The 20,191-nt window shown below is 45.9% G+C and overlaps 1 protein-coding gene across 1 annotated transcript in view; it reads left to right on the top strand.

The window, feature by feature from the left end:
* Positions 1 to 18,156, top strand: part of CUX1 (cut like homeobox 1) — a 398,353-nt gene extending 380,197 nt beyond the window's left edge. Inside the window, exons 21-23 of the mRNA XM_077836870.1 lie at positions 9,226 to 9,306; positions 14,218 to 14,282; positions 15,550 to 18,156. Coding sequence (XP_077692996.1) covers positions 9,226 to 9,306; positions 14,218 to 14,282; positions 15,550 to 15,610 — 207 coding nt within the window. The 3' untranslated portion in view covers positions 15,611 to 18,156. The remainder of the gene's footprint in view (positions 1 to 9,225; positions 9,307 to 14,217; positions 14,283 to 15,549) is intronic.
* Positions 18,157 to 20,191: the final 2,035 nt, after the last annotated feature.

The following is a 20,191-nucleotide window of genomic DNA, read 5'->3' on the forward strand; positions in this document are numbered from 1 at the left end:
TGTGCAGCGCCAGCTCTCGTTTGCAGATGCAACAGCTGTTTTATGCCTACCAGGCCAGATTCGGGCTGATCTTTGTGTAGGTTGACTGTGCCTTGCTGGGTGGGAAAAGGTGAGGTCATAGCCCTTGCCCATGTACTTGAGTGAGCAGAACTGGCCTGCCACTGAGGGGCTTTACAACCTAGTACAAGGTGGTACAACTGTGCTCTCTGGGAGGCGTTGCGTCTCCCTGACACTATTGCTTGGAACCGGCGCTGGGGCATTTGCCACTCCACACTGCCTGCAATGCAGGTCTGCACCTACCGGGCACCGTTTTTCTTTAATAGAGGGGACTGGTCTGTGTTCAGTGGCTCAATTTATTTGAGCATAAGCTTTTGTGAGCTACAGCTCACTTCATCGGATGCTGTAGCTCACGAAAGCTTATGCTCAAATAAATTGGTTAGTCTCTAAGGTGCCACAAGTCCTCCTGTTCTTTTTGCGAATACAGACTAACACGGCTGCTACTCTGTTCTGGGGCAATAGATTGTCTGGTTCCATTGTGCCTTTAACTCTGTTTGAGGGGCAGGATTTGCTAAATGTGTAGTTGGCTTGTACGTTTCCTCAGCGCTTCAGAGATGCAAAGAGAACAGCTGTAGTAACTAATGTGGCAAGGTTATACTGTACTTAGAGACTGACGCAAAAGAAAGATTACAGGGGCTGGTTATGAGGCTAAGATTTACAAAGCTGATTTAGGGGATTTGGAGACCATTCCCATGAAAACTATTGGGAGCTGAGTGCCTAAATCCCTTGTGGCTTTCCAAATCTCTACCTAAAAGTAGAGATTTACCTGGGATTCCTGCAGGTGCCAAAACTCATTCCCATGGCCGGCTTTATGTATTTCTAACAAACTGCAGCTGCATATTTACAGACACAACAGCCAGAAATGGGGATTGTCAGCATCTGCTCCTACCACGTGAGCTAAACAGGGGATCCCTTTAACTGTAAGTAAGTAGCAGGCTGTTATAGTTGTGGGGACTAGCCACTAGTTGTCATCTCACTCACTAAGGGCTCTTCTATACAAACAGGAGGAGGCAAGCAGGGGTGTAAATTGAACTCTCACTACCAGCAGCTCACTAATAGTCTGTATGCACCATGCTACTGTGCACTAGAAGTTCCCTCTTGCACTTTGAGCTGCACCACTTTGAAACAGGAACTGTTCGTGCAGACAAACCCTAAGGCAGCATACGCCACCACAACGTAACGGGACGCTTTTTGAGCCCAGACGCAATTATCATATTCCCCGTGAGCTGCTCAGAAGTGTCCTCGAACCAGGCAGCATCAGCGTGCATCAACTATTCTTAGAAGTGTGGGCATCAGGCAGAGTGCCAGCAGAATGGAAAGCTGGCATGAGAGTGGCCCTGTACAAGGGCAAAGGATCTCGCACTGAGTGTGGCAACTACAGGCTGATCTCATTGTTATTGATCCCTGGAAAAGTCTTTGCTCACGTTCTGCTTGGTAGGATGCAGCTGCTCCTTAACAGACATCATCATCCACAGCAAACAAGTTTCACTGTTGGAGTATCGACCATGGATACTGTCCTTATTCTCCGGCTTCTGGCTGAGCTGCACTGAGAATCAACTGCTCTCTTCATGTGGCATATATTGATGTCAAAGCAGCTTTTGATTGATGGGTCAGCACTTTGGCTCGCACTGAAAGGAGCTGGTGTTCCAGATATTCTGCTAAATCTTCACACCGGTACCAGTTTGACTGTGCACGTTGGTTCATGGGTTTCGCCACATTCCTACACAACCTCAGGTGTGCAGCTGGGATGCATTCTCGCCCCAACACTAGTCTGTCGAGCTATCTACTGGATATTAGGACTTGCTGCTCCGTACATCAAAATCAAGGTTGGTCAAGAAGTGCTCACTATGCTTACGATGCCGCCTTGCTTGTGCAGAAGACCGAGAATATCAGCCCTGCCCTCCAAGGTCTGCAAGACACTGACTGCACTATGGGGTTGAATGTCTCATGGCAGAAGACAAAGGTCCAGAATATCAGAGTTAGGCCACCAGAACCCCTGGTGCAAGTGGGGTTGAGTACCATGGAGAGTGTTGATGAGCTCATCTAAGTAGGCTGTAAGCAAAGTTCAAACAGTCATAGTACACTGGACATCCTCCAATAACTAGGTCTTACCACCTTCCTGCATGAAACCCATATCTCACTAATGGATGCAAAACCATCTTTGCCCTGAGACAAAGTTCAGGATCTATCAAACCTGTGTACTACCTGTATTGCTATACTAGTCAGAAACTTGGCGCCTCTTATTGATAGACTTGCAGTGGCTAGAGGCATTCCATATGCTATCAGCGCCAAATCTTGCGCATAAAGTGGTTGGACTTTGTGTAAAAGGCCACAATCTCGCAGACATCTGGCCCTCCTTCAGTTGCTCATTATATTTAGCCGCAACTTTGCATGCTCTTTGACCACTTTCCCAGGATGGACAAAGACGCACCAGCACACCATGCTCCCAATCTCTCCATAAATGTGCAAAGGGGTGCACACTGTAACCCGACCTGGAGCCACGCACTCAGGGCCGCCCCTACGGTGGGGTGCGGGGCCCGGAGCAGATGTGACAAATCCATCACTTCCAGGACTGACCGTACCAGCCAATCACACCGGCCCATGGGGCCATCCAAATCACGGGGCCAAGAGCAGTTGCCCCAATTTGCCGAACCCAAGGGACGGCTCTGCATGCACAGGACTGCCCTAGAGATTCATGGGTTTGCAGGATTGACCTAGATCTAGGAAATTCGCTACGTGATGCCTGGTGCAATGCCATCAACCATGATGACTCTGGCTGGCCCAATGATCCTCAGTAGACTATGCAGATCTGATGATGGTTATGATGATTTGATATCTGTATTCCACTACTTGCCCTTGTTCCCCTCCGCTTTGGATCATGACTGGATTCACAGAAGAGAAGGAACTGGTATGCACTGCCCCTATACCCTCAGCACGGAGCACAAGCAGAGCCAGGGACCAGTGGACACAGCTTGCAAAAATTCTCTGGTCTCAGGTGCACAGACTGCATGCGGACCCCACAGTGGACTAGAAATGGGGACCACACATCTCCAGTTACAACAAGGCAAGTAACTTCCTTATCTAGAGGAAATGCATAAAAAATGCAATTGGGCACCAGTAAATACGTTAATCATGGTCAGAAGAAAAATCAATGACTGGAAAAGAGAAAACCAACACCATATAAAGCCACATTAAGAATGTTATTAGAACCATAAAATAGACACGTTGGCTTATGCTGTGTGTTGAAAGCAAAAACGCAAACGTAAGGGCATTGGCACTACTGGAGAGGAGCCAGGACTGGAATCCCAAATCTCAACACCCAAACTTTATGGGATTTCAAAATCCAAACTCCAGTTTCTTAGCCTGAGCCCAGAGTCTGACACCTCTGAGCAGAATCTCCACTATCCCCCATACCTGGACTTTTGGGCTGTTTGGTGTCAGAAATCCAGACCTGATCCCACCTCTCAATTAGATGGCATGCTATCGGTAGGGATTAAGATTGATGCTGCATCTTCTCAGGGCTACGTGAGTCCCTCACAAACTTTTCCACTAAATCTCTTTCTAAAGAGGCGGTGATAGTACCTGAATGTTGTTTGAACTCTGTCTCTGGGGACCACCTCCTGAGCTGCTTTCTTGGGCAAAATTCCCATGGACTTCAAGGACAGTTTGTCTGAAAATAATCTCATGATTTCCCACCGGCTGACTCCGCTAGAACAGCCATAGGTTAGTCTGTATCCCGGATGAAGTGAGAGAGACTACAAAGCCTGTACAGTGCAGTAAATCCCCAGGTCTCTGGCTTTACTGCTGTTTGTAGAGCATGTTCAAAGTGCCACTGACACTTCTCCTTTCCAAATGATTCAGGGTGATCCTGAACCTGAGTTGCACTGGTCATTGCTCTGCGTCTAATCTCTCTAACTCTGTTGGAGAGCCCAATAATTCAGTTTAATTTACTTTTTATCTAGCATCCTTCACACAAAGCGCCTCTCAATGCTTTACAATGAGAGACTAAATAATGAGCAAATGCTTGGCATAATTGCGTATGCAGAGTGCAAGGCACAGTGTGGCAGGAGGAGACCAGCGGGTAAAGGAAGCTGTAATTTCAAAGGGGTAATAATGGACATAAGCATTCTTGTAAACTAATTACAGGGAGGAAAGGGGAAGGTGATTTAGCCTTTGCCTGAGGATAAATCCAAGGGGGGAGGGGTTAAAGGTGAGATATGAGAAGAGTGAACAGCGGAGAACAATGAGGAGGGGAAAATGAATTCCAGAGCATGATGCTTCTAAAATGCAGATAAGCAGAATTCTATCCAGTGTGATGCCTCATAGCCCAGTTCTGCTCTTCACTAACACTCACGCTGGGTAGAGCAGCTTTGGTTATACAGGTTTCCTGCTAAATAACAAGTTTTAAGCACATTTGTTCCTAAAGAAAGAAAAGCAGTGGTTCTGCAAGGTGGAGGTATCCTAGCACTCTCAGCAGGTGCGGTCTCCTCCTGCCAGCCGATGGAGTCAAGAGGAAAATGAATTCTCGTGATGGCCTTCCCCCGTAACACGGATAAATCTTGTCTAAACTGGGAATTTGACAACAAAATTCTCACTGGTTAGGGAGCACAAGTGTAGACAAGCACCTGCGACTGGATTTGGGATTATACTAATTAAGGTAGGCTCTAAACTAGAGCTGCAGAGGTAACTGGGCACAGTACCATAGGGTACAGGATCCGATTGCTGTTGGGATCCAGAGTGTAATGCCTGGGTGGCTGGAGTGACCTTTGAGAAATATCAAACAGATTAAGATTATTTTGTATTTCCAATGGTGTTAGCCCAGACCCCTGGGATCCTTAGCATTTGGCCCAGAAATTGCCAATTTGCTGTCCTAACTCTGCATTCTTACACCACCCAGCAGTTGTTGATTTGCACAGAGATGGATCTGATATGGTTGCCAACTGACTTTTCAGCTGGTATCACTAGCCATCTGGTGGCCTCTTCGTTATTCAAGCTGCCTTGCAAAACTAAACCTGCTGGCAGATAATCCTCCCTCCCCATCCTGCTTCTTCCCTCAAAGAGAGCTATAAAAACCCTCTCTGGGTATCGAGCAGAGGCCACCGGATGAATGTGTGTGGAATAGTAACATCTCTGCGACGCAGTGGGAGAAGGTGTGGAGCTGGCAGAGTGGGCTGGAAGGTGCTTCACAACTCAACGCAAGGTGTGTATTTCCATTCTAGCGGCTGAAACCCCGCACAGCGCAGCCTGGGTGTGTTTGGTTTCAGCAGTCAGAACGCATTGAGCTCCTGGATACTTTGCGAGCCGGGCAGTTATGTCCATCAGAACAGATCTATTTCATTTGGCTTGTAGGATGCAACACGTGGAGAGGGAACGGGCTCCCGTTCAGTGGGTATCTGCATGTAGCTCTTTTTAACATCAGCTAGAGTTAGCGAGAAGAACATAGGGCTGTTCCAAATCAAAGGGGCCTGAGGTGGAGCCTCCTTGGGGGGAACGGAGGGCCGAGAACTGGTGCCTTACTGCCATGTGACTGGCCCGTGGGTGACATCTCTTGTTGTCGCTATCAACCTTACTCTCTGAGCCAGATCCTGCTACTTTAGACATCAATAGCAAAACTCCCACTGCCCTCCCTGAACAAATGTGTTGTCCAAGTTCAAATTTAAATCTTGCTTTTCCCAAGATTTGACTTAAATTTGGGTTTGTGATGTTAGCAGCCTCAGGCACTGGGTTGAGTGTTGTAATGCGTTGATAGTCCAGCATGAAAGGGGTTAAACATCTGGGATTGTTGGCTACAGTACAAAAATATACTGTATTACAAGCAAAACAGTCTTTGCACCATTCGCATAAAATCCAAGCAAATGCCAACATGAATATGGATAAGGTGGAATGCTAGCGCCTCAGTGAATCGATACAACTCATTTACAAAAAGCGGACTTAAGGGAGTTATTCCTCTGGATATTTAAGAACATAATCTTGTTTGTTTCAGTAGTGATCTCCATTGCCTTGAGTAGCTGAAAGGACATCAGCAACGAATTGGTTTGGTTGTGGGTTTTGTTTCTTTAATTCCATCCTGTGAAATCCCCTGGTAGAATTTTGGGGGCTTAAATGAGAATTTACTTTTGTCCAGAATTTGTCTCTGCTGTTAAAGCAGAGATAAATTCTGACCCCATGTTTGTAAAACAATTCCATCCTGGATGATGATAGGGGTTTTAGGTTTTCCCTGGCATCCTGAATGTCCCAGAGGAGCGGGCTATGGAGATTTTCCCATTTTAGTCACCAGCTCAGATTTGACCCAGGTCAGTAGTGACTGAACATCATTAACACCTGACAGTTGTTTGCTGCTGCTCTCCAAAATGAGCAGTTTGATGGCAACACAGTTCTTGTAAGAACAGGTGTGCATATCACAATTTGTAATGACATCCTGGCCAGGATTCAATGGCCATGAAGGCTGAATCTCCCTCTCATCTCTACCAATGAGCCTGCTGGGTCGAAGTTGAGGCATTTTAGCAGGGCAGTGTAGATGCCCATCCTGGAGATACACAGAGGGGATAGTCTCCAGGGATAGCTCCCCAGCACGGATTTCATGTAAAGTATCTAATGTGTATGAATGTCATTATCGGTTGCTTACCTTGAAAAGGCTCAGGTGGGGGCTGCACAGGACCATAGTTCACAACCTGGGATGGGAAAAGGTGAGTGTTAGTTACCCCGCAAAAACCTGGTACAGTGAGCTCATCTTGAATGCTGCTCACCAATGTGCAGCAGAGGGACGTCTCTGAGGGCCCCAGGTGAGAAATGCCTACCCACATGCCCACCAGTCAGCAGCTCAGGGACTAACTGTGAGACATCAGAAAACAGGGGAAACAAACTATTAACTGGGGAAAAACCAACCCGGTCCTTTGGTAAAGACAGGAGGGGCCTCTTGGGGCATCCTGAACTCCTAATGGCTTGTGTTTTTCTTCAGTATGAGGGCCAAGGGTTTCCCTCATTGGGCACAGCCCAAGTCAACACAGGGACTGTGAGGACTTCAAAGCACCAGGCTCCCTGCCCACTACCCCATTCCCCCTACTGCCCTCTCCAGATATGCTAGGTATTTAGTCAGGGGATCCGTGTAGCCAGTTCGCAGAGCCCTGCTCTTGGTTCCAAACCGTGTCTATGCTACAGTTGTACATGGACTGAGCACGCTTTCCCACAGTCTGCTCCTTCCACAGCCTCATGCCCGCTGCACTGGTTCTCCCTTCCTTTGGGTCCAAGGCTCTGCTGAGCACAAGGCAGGGGTTGGGCCATGCTGTATTATCAGCCTGTATTACTGGCTCTAAAACTGAATTATTTTTTGCATCTGTAGGTTTAAGCTAGACCTTTAAGGTAATGTTGGGGGGGAGAGGGTTGCAAGTGCATCTTAGTAAGAGGATTTTTGAGGAATTTTTTAAATGCAAATCTCTTCTCTGTCTCAGATTGGTGTAGGATTTTCAAGCTGAAGCAGCCTGACAGCACTGCAGAAGGTACCTGGTGCTGTGCATATTGTACAGAGTTCTTGCCAGCCCAGTACTTCAGTCTGCTCTTAGAAAGGGACTTCCGCAGCAGCAGCAGGGGATCACACTGGAATAAAGGGGGCTAGGAGGAAACCTTCCCTGAGGGCAGTTTATCCCATAAGAGCCATGCAGGGTTTTTTGCATCTTCCTTTGAAGTACTTGGTACTGATCTCTGTCAGAGAGGACACTGATCTAGATGGTCTAGTCTGGCACTTGCTATGTAAAGAGCACGTTTCAGCCAAGAACAGTTATTTTGCCTGTAATTTTTTCTTCTCATTGCTGCTGCTAATTAACAACATAGAATAAATTCACCTCCCTGAACCCAGGAGAAGGAAGGAGCAAAGGGGCTGGGAAGTTTGTGTAAATGCAAATACTGTGTCTAGGCTGAGCTATGCAAACCTCCTTAGAGACGTGTCTGAGCTGCTGGATCCAGTTGCAAACTTCCCCAGAGTGTTCGGATCCGAGCTTTGCTACTGCAGATGTCAGGATGTGAAAGCCCCCTAAAATCATCACCTCCATCAGCTATACAGCAGCTGGAGTATGTGGGCAGGGCTTAAACTCGCAAGGCTCTGAGTACTCATCTCTATCTAGCAAAGCCCTTACGCACTTGCTTAACTTTCTCCATATGAGTAGTTTCATTGGGTACATCTACACAGCAATAAAAAAACCTTCAGCAGCGAGTCTCGGAGCCCAAATTGGATGACTCAGGCTTGCAAGGCTAAAAGTAGCAGTGTAGAGGTTGGGATTTGGGCTGGAGCCGGGGCTCTGAGCCTCTTCCCTCTTGCAGGGTTTCAGAGCCTGATCCCAAACATCTACACTACACTCTTTAGCCCTGCAGTCTGAATCAGTTGACCAGGGTTCTGAGACTCGGAGACTTGGTGTGCAGACCTACCCATTGCTGCCAAAACCCTGAGCCTGCTGGGGCCAGAGAACTCAGCACCTTGCAGGACTGACCCGTTAATCATACCTTCCAGGTTCTGTTTTGTCTGTCTGAGCAGGTGTGTGGCGCATGCTGCCTGGGGTATAAAGCCACAAAATGAAACCTTGTTTAATGTACTCTGAGCACACAGGTTTAACGCACTGTTTACAGGTTTGGTAAGGCTGCTTGGATTTACGGAGAGAGGGGAATGAAGTGGGCCAGAGTGAGAAACAGAATGAGGCAATCAGGAGAATGATCTTCCTTGTTCAGGTACAAAGAATTGGTTACCTCTGAAACATGCAAGAAAGTTTTTAAAAGTAAACAACTTTAAACAAATATACGGTATTCTGGCTGGCCTGGAATGGAACATGCCTCCTCTCAGGGTTCCAGTGGCTCAGACCTAGTTCAGATGCCTGCTCCACCACAGACCCTGTGTGACCCTGGGCAAGTGACTTGCTCTCTCCTGATGCCTCGCTTCCCCATCTGTAAAATGGGAATCAGAATCCTTCCTTTCTCCCCCCACTTGTCTGTCTTGTCCATTTAGACTGGAAGCTCTGTAGGGCAGGGACTGTCTCCTGCTGTGTGTGTTCTGCGCTTACCACGTTGGGGTCCTGAGCTCAGCTGGCGCCCCTCTAGTGGTTAATGTAACAATTAAAATAATGTGGCCAAAGTAATTTTGCTTTAACTGGGCTGAATCTGTTTCTCGTCCTGATCTTGCTGTAGGGGCGGCTGATCCTGTCCAGCAAGACAGCTCGCACTGTTGCGTTTTTCTACACCCTCTTGCTGCATTGCCTGGTCTTCCTGGTAAGTGTTTAAGTCTAAAAGGGGAACTGATGACTGCTTACAATCATGGCCGGAAAATACCCCATAAAGTGCTCAGCTTTTCATTTTAAACCAGGAGACGTACTCTTGCCTCTTCCAAGTAAGTGTGTGATAGCTCATGCATCCGTGCACCAAAAGACACATAGCACAATGCACCCAAGGAGATGGGGAGACAGAGGCACCGAGGTGGGAAGTGACCCACCCAGGGTCACGGTGGGTAAGTGGCAGACCTGGGACTAGAACTCAGGTGTCTCTTGATACCTTTCCCTGATCTAGCTGTGAGGCCGCATTGTCTGTGAAAAGAAAAGGAGGACTTGTGGCAGCTTAGAGACTAACCAATTTATTAGAGCATAAGCTTTCGTGAGCTACAGCTCACTTCATCTGTGAGGTACCTCTACACTGCAATAAAAGACCTGGGGCTGGCCTGGATCAGCGGGTTCAGGCTAAACATTGCACTGCAGATGTTCAGGCTCGGGCAGAAGCCTGGGCCCCAGCCCAGGCCCAAATGTTTACACTGCAATTCTGAGCCCTGCAGCTTGAGCCCTGCAAGCCTGAATCGAGTGACTCGGGCTCTGAGACTCAGTGCTGCAGGGTTTTTAGCACAGTGTAGGCAACATACTCATGTTGTTGACATGCTAGTCTCTTACTTCTCTGCTTTCAGATAGTTGCATAGGATTTAGCCCGATTTAAATGCAGGAGTCCTTGGGAGTTCCTACAACTCGACAGCATTAGGGCAATCCATCCACTCACCAGGGTTTTAAAGGCTTTTATTAATCTAGTCATTCAACATGAAGTTCAGAGCGTAAGAAATTTTAGAAATAAGAAATATCCCTGTGACCCAACATGCTGGTCTACGTTTGGCTCACTGTGATCTCATCTTCCTGCTTTCTCATCACGCCCCCTTAATCTCTTCAGAAACAAATGGAGATGGTTCTTGAGCTCATTTAGTCTCTGCTTTGCCTTTCTTGGCAATTTACTACAGTACCATCTTTGCCTTACACTCTGCAGGACACAGTTCTGCTAGTGAGTCCTACATTCCCCTAGCGTCGATACTTTTAGTTTCTAAACATTTACCAGTGTAAATACACTCCCACACATCTCTCCCTTTCATAATGTTAAAAGTCTTAATTAGGTCACTGCAATGTCTCCTCTTCCAGAGGGAATAATCTCCAATTCCATTGTGGGAAAAGTCCTATAGAACTTAATAGTGTTAAAAACAACCTGGGTTTAAAATCCTGTAGAATTGTAAAAGTCCTATACAGGTGAATAGACCATGATCTCCTTTCTGTAGACAATTTAAAATTTAGATAATCCTATCGGGTTTAACAGAGAATTATATCCTGGCTATAGACTTCCATAGGTTGGTTTAAAACTTCTATAGAAAAGTTACCGGTCTCTAGAAATATCCCATAAAGGTGTCCCTGTCTAGTAGCTGTGTTGCTTTAGCCCCTATGAAAGCCGCTCACACGGTATTCCCCAGTACTAGCAAACACGACAGTGTTGTCATTGTATGCTGTTGTGTTTTGGACCAAGGCAATTCTCGGCTGCTTCGCGAGCAGCAAGCAGCCAACACGCAGTATCTTAGCTGTGGCTATTTGGAATTCTGGCCCTCACTGCATAACTGCAAAGAAGTGATACTGATGTGCTCGCTACAGTCTTTTGGACCTTGGACTTATTTTGCCTTTTTTAATGCAGTTGTGCCCTGATCCAGTGATTTTTCCACAACAACCCCCCAATGTCTTCTGGCTGATCTGTATTTCCAAAGGCAGGAAGCTGCAAACTGTGGATTTTCCTTTCCCAGTCAGTATGGCCCCAGTCCTGTGATCAGATCCAAGCCAGAAGCCCTGTTGACTTTAATGGGGCTCGGCATAGGCAGCCTCCTGTGAGGGTCAGTTTGCAGGGTATGGATGGAAAGTCCCAATATGATCCAGTGGAGTTGGATGGCTGCCCACTCAGACCAGATAGATAAAGGCGGCCTCAATCTGGCAGTTCCCTTGTGCTCAGGGCTGTGTTCACAGCTGTCTTTTCCCCCATTTTGTGAATTTCAATTCCTCCTAATGTGGAGGCCTGCTGAATGGTATTTCTGGAATTACAGCATTTCCCCAGTGGCAGGATCGTGCTTCTGAGTTGCATAGGAAGTATCAGCAGCAGATGCCCAGGTCTCCAGCCTATATTTGTAGTGGCATTGGGCTTTTCAGTCTATCCTGGTTTAAAGTTTTATTTACAGAATTTCTGGGGCGTTTATCTGTCATGGGAGGGAAAACTTATCAATGATTAAATGAGACAAGATGAAAGACAAACGAATGTTTCTACCCAGATTTTGTCAGAATAAAGCCAACCTGCAGTCATCTTGTGGGGAAGAAAGCAAAGAAATACCAAGTTAAGCTTCATTAACGTTTCAAATGTAACCGGAAACTATTAGGCATAGGAATTGCATGGATGGAATAATCTCATTCTGTCTAAACATCACAAGGCCAGAGCTGCAAAGCCATTGACACCAATGGCCTTTGGATCAGGCTCCAACTGCAGACACTTAACAATGGGCTGGATGATTCTGTCTGATCCACTTCTACCATCTGAGAAATGTCTTTCCTCTTAATCTAGAAACAGAGGCCTTCACATCCCTCCATCTGGCTTCCTTTCCACAAATCTTTTCTTTCTTCTCCCTTTTGTGAATTTCAATTAACCCTAATTTGGAGGCCTGCTGAATGGTATTTGTGGAATTAGAGCATTTCCCCGGTGACAGGATAATACCTTCTTACAAGTCACGAAGGCATTAGCACATCAGCTTCGGCAGCAGATGTTGAGGTCTTCTGCCTGCATTTGCAGCCCCATTGTGCTTTTCGGTGAAGTCGATTGTAAAGTTTTATTTAAATCGTTTCTCCACTCCACACTTATTATATGTGTAATATCAAAGATGGTCAACAGACCAGAGAGATGTACAACAGAGGCCACCATGCTACCGCCCTCCTCTTCATTAATGGAAGCGAGGATGTATCTAGACCTACACGCCAACAAGCTAAACATTTCAGGAGATGGCACTTAGACGGAGGGATAGCTATTTTCAGAGGTACTGAGTAACCTAAGCTCCTATTGACTTCAGCTGGATTTGTGGGTGCTCAGCGCAGCTGAAAATCAGGTCTCTGGAGAGGCCTGCCATTTGCACATTACTTCTGTCGACGAGTTTAAAGAAGGGCAAAAAGGAATAGAGCCCTTCTTATTGACACAAAAGGCATCATTGTTTTAGCTTGAGAACTGCTCTTTAGCAGCTTACCCATTGGTTCAGTGAAAGGCACTGCATACACTTCTATGGCTCTGTGAGTGCTATAGTGAAAATCACTTTTCATTCATGGATTTTAGAACACACTACAAAGACGGGCAAGGTACAATATTCTGGTTTTATAGATGAGGGGAAACGAGGCTCGGTAAAGATAAGTTATTAGCTAGTGGTCTCAAAACAAGTCCATGGCAGAGCCAGAATCAGAGTCCAGGACTCCTGACTCCCAGTCCAGTTCCCGACCTGCTGGGCCATGCTGTCTCCCTATTGTTAATTTCACACTGCATCAATGGACCTGGACAGCCCTGTAGCCTCTTCTTCTGCTAACTCTCCAGTTTATCTCCATTCATGGATTTTAGACCTTCCCATTCCTGTAGTCTTATTTCCTCCCCTTTACGTTGCTCTGTTTGCAGAGACCCTCTGCACATTACAGGTTGCAAATTACAGCGTGCAAAACTAATCCAAATTTGGTAGGCAAAAGTCCTAAAACTCAAGGGAGGGGAAATTGAAGCTTCTGGTTCAGTTTTATTTTCTAAAAATTAACCCTCATATGTAATCATGTAGTATATTTAAATCTCTTAGTAGTGATGGTAGTTCACAACTGTGTTCCAACCACACAGCTCTTCCTTAATGTGCTCTTTAATCATGTATTGAAAAATTTCATATTCTTGACCACATTGAAATCCACCCACTGGAACAGGGGTGAGCAAACTTTTTGGCCTGAGGGCCAGATCTGGGTATGGAAACTATATGGCAGGCTATGAATGCTCATGAAAGTGGGGGTGGGGTGCGGAAGGGGGTGAGGGCTCCGGGGTGGGGTTGGGGGTGCAGGAGGGTGCTTCGGGATGAGACCAAACTGGTTCAGAGGGCAGGAGAGGCATCAGGGCTGGGGCAGGCTCCAGGCAATGCTTACCTCAAGCAGCTCCCAGAAGCAGTGGCATGTTCCCGCTCTGGCTCCTACGCGGAAGCGTGGCCAGGCAGCTCTGTGCACTGCCCTGTCCACAGGCACCGCCCCTGTAGCTCCCATTGCTGTGGTTCCTGGCCAATGGAAGCTGTGGGGGCGGCACTTGGGTTGGTGGCAGCGTACAGAGCCCCCTGGCTGCTCCTACGCACAGGAGCTTGAGGGGGGACATGCTGCTGCTTCCAGGAGCCACGCAGAGCAGGGCAAGCCCTGGACCCTGCTCCCTGGTGGGAGCTCGAGGGCTGGCTTAAAACATCTGGAGGGCTGGATGCGGCCCTCCGGCCGTACACTGCCCACCCCTGCACTAGAACATACATAGTTTATGGCTATGAAAAACCAAGAGACACGTGCATCCAAAGCATGCACTTACTATTCTACCCAGCCCCTTACTGTGTGCGTTTGATTGACTGGGGCAGACAGTTATTTCTTTAAGGCTGTAGCAAACATTTCTCTAACAGACATGGATGAATCAGACCCTGTGGTTATGTAAAGCAATACAGCATCACAGGGGGTTGGTCATCAGTGTCTGGTTGGTGGCTTATGCTAAGAGAAGTGAGATGCTGGTCACAGCTGCACTAATTTACTGAGCAGAAAGTAAATACAGGGGGCATCTCATTGCAATGGGAAACAGTTAACAGCATTTCTTATTTCCCAGGTACTCTACAAAACTGCTTGGAGTGAGAGCGTGGGAAGGGACTGCACTGCTTACTGTGCCAAGAAGTATGTATGAAAACAGAACAATTCAGTACAATCCAGATTTCAAAACAGTTACTGTCTTGAGAAGAGGAGCAACTTTGATTTAACCAAAGGAACATTTGGGCTTGCAATCACTTTCTAAACACACGGTCGCATTAAAGTGCAGTTCTGTTCTGAAACACAGCACCTTATTTCAGCACATCAGTTAGTTCCCTGTGACTACTGTTAAGAGTCTTATCTACTATCTTTAGTATCGGAAGTAAAGGTTGACTCTTAATAGCCCTGCAAAGGCAAAACCAGTTCAGACAGAGCGAGCTGAATTTTGTTCCTTCTTGTGAACCAATAGAATTATTAAGTTCTAATCATGACACCTTTATCAGCAATCGCTAATAGGATTTTAGAGATGTAACCTAAGCCTTAATTTGGTGAGGAGGACATTTTGCTGGTGAAGATGCACAAGAATAAAACAATACAGGCTCAGCTTGCTGGAGGGACTGTTTTACTCATTAGAATGCAAACCTTTAAGACAATAAACATGGAAGCCTGCTGTACCATATCTACACGGGCTTACGGAGCAGAACACCAGTTTTGAAATTAGCTGCAGAATGACAAATACCTGAGAGATCGATTAATTTGGAGACCAATATTATCAGAAGCTGAGGGCCTAATCCTGCAACACCCATGTGCACAAGTAATCCTCTCGCGTAAATGAGGGTGGGATAAAGCTTGGTGAAGATTTTCAGCCACAACTTTTTTTCCACTGAAAAATGTAGATTCAGATTAACTGAAACATGGGGAAATTGTGTCTAATCCACCAAATGATTCTGGTTAAAAATCCCCACAAAATAAAAATGTGCTATTTTTAAACTACTTTGTTTCAAAATGTACCTTCCATTTTTTCAGTATTCAAAAAAAAATTAAACACAACATTGTTTTGAGTCGAATGAAACATTTTAAACTGAAATAAGCTTTTTTCCAGTTTGCCAAAAAAATTTCATTTGGGGTCAACCCAAAATGGGTTTTTTTCCCCCAATTTTTTCAGAATGGCTAGCAAAACAAAACAACAATCAGTTGCTCCAGATGTGAGTAAAGACATCCAGATCAGGTCCCATGATTTGTTTTCAGCTGCTCTGACTAACTCATAGGGATTTCCTGGTGGTGTGAGCAAGACTATGGTCCTGATTATGATAGGTGTTGTTGGAAGGGCAGTCTGGCTTCATACTGATTTCAGTGTGTATTGGGTCTTGCCGTGGAACTTGTGCTGATTCATTATTTAACTTGTTCTTTTCAGGTATGCTGATCACTTGCACAAGTTCCATGAGAATGGAGACAATGGCGATATGTGGCAGTGAAGGCTGGAATCGAGGCTCTTCACATCCCCAGGGATTGTTAATTCCATCAGTAGCATTTGGCCGCACTTGTTCCCATGTTTTCTGTCCCTGCTGTGACCATTGTGCACAGACAGCTGCTTGACTTGAACCTTCTAAGATTACCTTTGTGCTTTGTAAGATGGAGAAGCAGTGATCCCTTCCCCACTCTGACACTTGTAGGTTAGAAGCCGCAATGATGGAGTGTTGTTTTGCAAAACATAACTGTAAGGAAGCAGATTCCATTTGGAATCGTAGAAATTCTGTGTATTCCCTTGGATGATGGTGTCTGGAGCTTTAGGAATCTCCAAAGTAACTTGGGGAGAGTTCATCCTCATTTCATTTAGATTTGCTTTACAAACCTGTAGGAGGTAGGGAACTGTTCTGTTGAAAGCTAACATCTTCATGTAGCTTTTGAGGGCTGGGGAACAGGGTGGGACCCTACTTTGATGTAAGCACCACCTCATAACCTCTTCAAAGTCCAACACACTAGCCTGGCTAAACCTCCCATGAAATAGGGAAAACTGACCCCTTGACATTAGTGGCTTTTACAATGGCCTTGTATTTAAAAAATTTGTTCATGCTCTAGCAAATTCTTGAGTGATCAAAGACTACAGATTTTACTGGACTTTGAAATGGCTTGTTGTAAGAGCCTACAATAAATTCTTACCCTTTGTGAGGTCAGTCATCCAGAGACAGGAAAACACTGTATTTCTTATTGAATTAAGATCTTGTTCAACTCTGTATGTAATCTAATGTGCATTTCTTGAGGCCTCTGAGAGTGCTGTCGAGTAAAAGCTGACAGGCTTTTCTATTGGCATTATTGAACTGGAGACTGACTTACACTTGAAATGGACTCGATGTTTAGGATTTAATTGGCGTGAGGAAAGTGTGGCTAATAAGCATAGAGCTCATTGGAAGTGCAGTGGACACTCTCGGATAATATAAATGTTTCTGCTTTGCTGCAAAGGATGTGTTAGCACAGTGCAAGATGTCTGATGGGCAAACTTGCTTGCATTGCAACCTGGTGGGTAAGTGTCTGACCCTTCTGGGCTACTTTTCAGCTTGAATGAGTTAATTGTTGATCGTGGGTTATTTGGGGGGAAATGTGACTGCTCTGCTAATAAAAGTCATTGATTTAGTTGGGGGAAAGAAAATACTTGGTAAGCTGATTTATATAGAGCTTGTAAATTCCTACTAGGATTCCACGTTCCTGCAAGGTGCTGAGCACCTTCCACTTCTATTGACTGCAGTGATCATTGAAAGTACTCAGTAGCATGCCAGATCAGGCCCTTACTCTATAGTTAATAGTACGGTCCATTCTTGCTCAGTTAAAATCCCCATTCTAGGCCACAAGACTGTTGTTGCCTTATGGTTAATATTGCATAGCAAACCACACGCATGTGTTAGTAAGTGTGGTTGTATAAATAGAATACGCAATCAGTGATAAGACTTTCCATATGCCATGAGCAATGAAGATCTATTTATAGTTGCTCAGCCTGTAGAAAACAGTAAAATACTAATTGCAATGAAGATGATAATACACAAGGACCAATCAGCCCCTGTCTATACAGAGAGGTTCAAGAAGACTCAGGGCTTGTCTAGGGGAGAGAAATCTGCCCTGGATGTGATAACAATGTGGCTAGATGAGGGATTTGTAGCAGTGTAATGGTGGAAAATGGGATGTGCACCAGTAAATTACTAGTGTAAATCCTGTTTTACATTGCAGTGACTCTACTGGGGATTTACCCCCTTCGCAACTACACTGAGAGCTACAGCAGCACAAAAATAAAATAAAAATAGACGGGGCCGAAGTATTGGTGTGTTTGTTAAAACGAACGGGACTCTCTAAACTGAACAGGCCGTTGCTTCTTATGAAGCTGCAGCATTTTGTTTGTTGTCACTATTTCCTCTCTTTGAATAACTCAGTGATAAGTCTTGCGTCTCAGAGATTGTGATCAAAACACAGCCAATTTTCCATAGATTTGTATCCAGCTCAGGTCTGTGCTGCTGCTTCAAAGTAATGTTTATCAGCATTTTTAAGAGGAAGGCAACTTTATCTGAAAGGACAATCTCTCCAGCTTTCGAGAGATTATGCCCCATCTGTCTCAGGGCCTGATTACGTGTGGTGCAGAGCACCTTCCAACTCGCATTGATTTCAGGGGCAGCAAATGGGGCTCGGCCCTTGCAAGATTGGGAACGTAAAGTAGACGTGAGCTCTCAAAGACCAGAGCAAGTTACGGGTGCTTTTCACATCCAAAAAGATAATGATCTTTATATACGGAATAAATAGGTGTTTTGCTGTCCTTGCTAAAAGAGCAATCTTGGTAAGAATGGGACATTTGCTAGGCGAGTTTCTTTTAGGTTTCATAGGGAAAGTCAGACTTACTTTATTTAGATGCTATATTGCGTGTATTAGAATTGCAAAACATGCTTAGAAATTGGCACATGTAATCTTCCATAAATGATTTAAAATAGATATTATTGAGCTATGCAAGACGTGATCAAATAAACCTAGACATGCATCAAGACTGATTTGCCTTTGTGGTTCTGTTTTTTACAAGCAAGAAGCATCCCAGTTCAATTCCCAGCTACAGGAGGACAAAATTTGCAGCTAGTTTTAGAAATCCAATCCGACAGCTAAAGTAACTGTTTGAGGTCTTGCACAGTCGGAAGGAGCAGCATCTCCAGCCCTGTAAGGCAGCTTTGGTCCCTGCTGTGTGAGGATCAGGGCCACCTGCAGTTGAGATGAAATATTCTTTGCTAGGTATAAACAGGAAGGAGAAAATACTCTACTACGGAGGGGGTAGGACCATTGCTGAATACCCTCAGTGCCCAGGGATGAGTAGGCTCTGCCCCTCACAAGATTCAAGCCTGAATGCTGTTCTGGTTCCTCCTGTCATGCAGATGATCAGGCTGAACTCAAACCAGCAGTCTCTGTGTTGGTTTCATTTCCTGGCCATTGCTAACAGTTGTTCCTGTGGGGAATGAGAAACTATTGTGTTTATATTTTAAAACAAGACCTTCAGACAGGTTTGAGGGGTCAAGGATTATTTTTTTTAATTAAAAAAACACCCTCAAACCAGTTCTATTTGCTTTTCTTAATTTTGGTGGTGATTTTCCCTCTAATTTTCCTTTCATCCGTGACCAAGCACCAATTTTACACTTCAGCCATTTACATGCACATCTCCTCATGTATTTGTATCAAATGAACAGGGGCAGCCTCCAGCTCCCTGGGGATGGCAGGAACACTCACATCTTGTTCTGGCACTTTAGACAGTGTTATCTGATGGGGATTAAAAGGGAACAAGGAGGGAGAGACACTGGCTCTCTGCACAGGTCCAGAGGCGGGCAGGCTTCTTACAAATGAGTAGAGTGACCTTTTTCACCTGTTGCATTCCAAGGGCTAATAAAATGGCCAGTTTCAGATGGAATTGTTTGCTCCCAGTTCTCCTCCTATTGTGTCTTGCAGCCTATTTTGGTCACCTCCCCATACAAATACATTCCCACGGCCTCTTTGTGCTGAATGAGTCGTCACAGGCGGAGCTGAAAAGGGAAATGTTTGATGGGATGATCATGAGTAAGGCTAGGATTTAGTCACGGAATCTGTGACTTCCGCCCTGGGTGCTGCAGGGTCCCGCAGCCTCCCGCAGTGGCGGGGAGCTGTGAGGTACCCCTGCCGCCTAAGACAATAGGGTCCCCAAACTCCCAGCCGCTGTGGGTGGCAGGGGGGATCCCCGGCTGCCGCTGCCAGTCACAGGGAATTTTGCAGTTCCCCACGCCACGGAGGGCAGGGGGACCCTGCAGCCCCAGCTGCAGGTGGTGGAGGTGCAGGGGTAGGGGGCTGGAGCTCCCCGCCACCCTGCATCTTTATCATGGATATTTTTAGTAAAAGTCAGGGGCAGGTCATTGGCTTCCGTTAATTTTCCTTTATTGCCCGTGACTTTTACTAAGAATATCAGGTGACAAAATCTTAGCCTCCTTCATGAGACTAGAGTTTGACTTGTGATCATCAGCTTTCAACCCTATTTTCTTCTCAGTGGGGTTTTGTTTTAGAGGCTGCACCTCAGAACTACAAGACAGTGCTTCCAACACCCACAGGGGCTCAAAGGAAAGGGGAGGAAAGTGAACACCTGCCAGCCCCATGTCTGCTTCCTTCGTATCCCCTCTACCTTTACCAGCCCCCACTCCCCAGGCCTTTTAAGCTAAGCAACTGACTTAGGAGCTGTAAACCAGCTCTCAACAGCAGCAGTGCACAGTTCCTGCTGAAAGAAGTGTCATTTTTCTTTGGAAGTTCCGCCGGCAGAAGTAATTCTGCTACACTGATGTAAAGTCAGTGACGTTGCCTTCACACGGCCGTTACAGAACAGAACCCAGCCCCCCATGTTGATACTCCTTTCCCTACTCTTCTCTCTCAGCCTTCTGTTGGGAGCTACTTTGCATCACCGAACAATACATTACATAAATCTCCAGCCCTCCATAAGGAAAGCAACATGCCATTCTAATAAGCCAGGGAGAGGCATCCATTTGTCATCCATCGGTGACTTCTCTGCCATCAGCCTTCAA

Source organism: Eretmochelys imbricata, chromosome 17 (assembly GCF_965152235.1).
Source record: "Eretmochelys imbricata isolate rEreImb1 chromosome 17, rEreImb1.hap1, whole genome shotgun sequence".
Lineage (NCBI taxonomy): Eukaryota > Metazoa > Chordata > Testudines > Cheloniidae > Eretmochelys > Eretmochelys imbricata.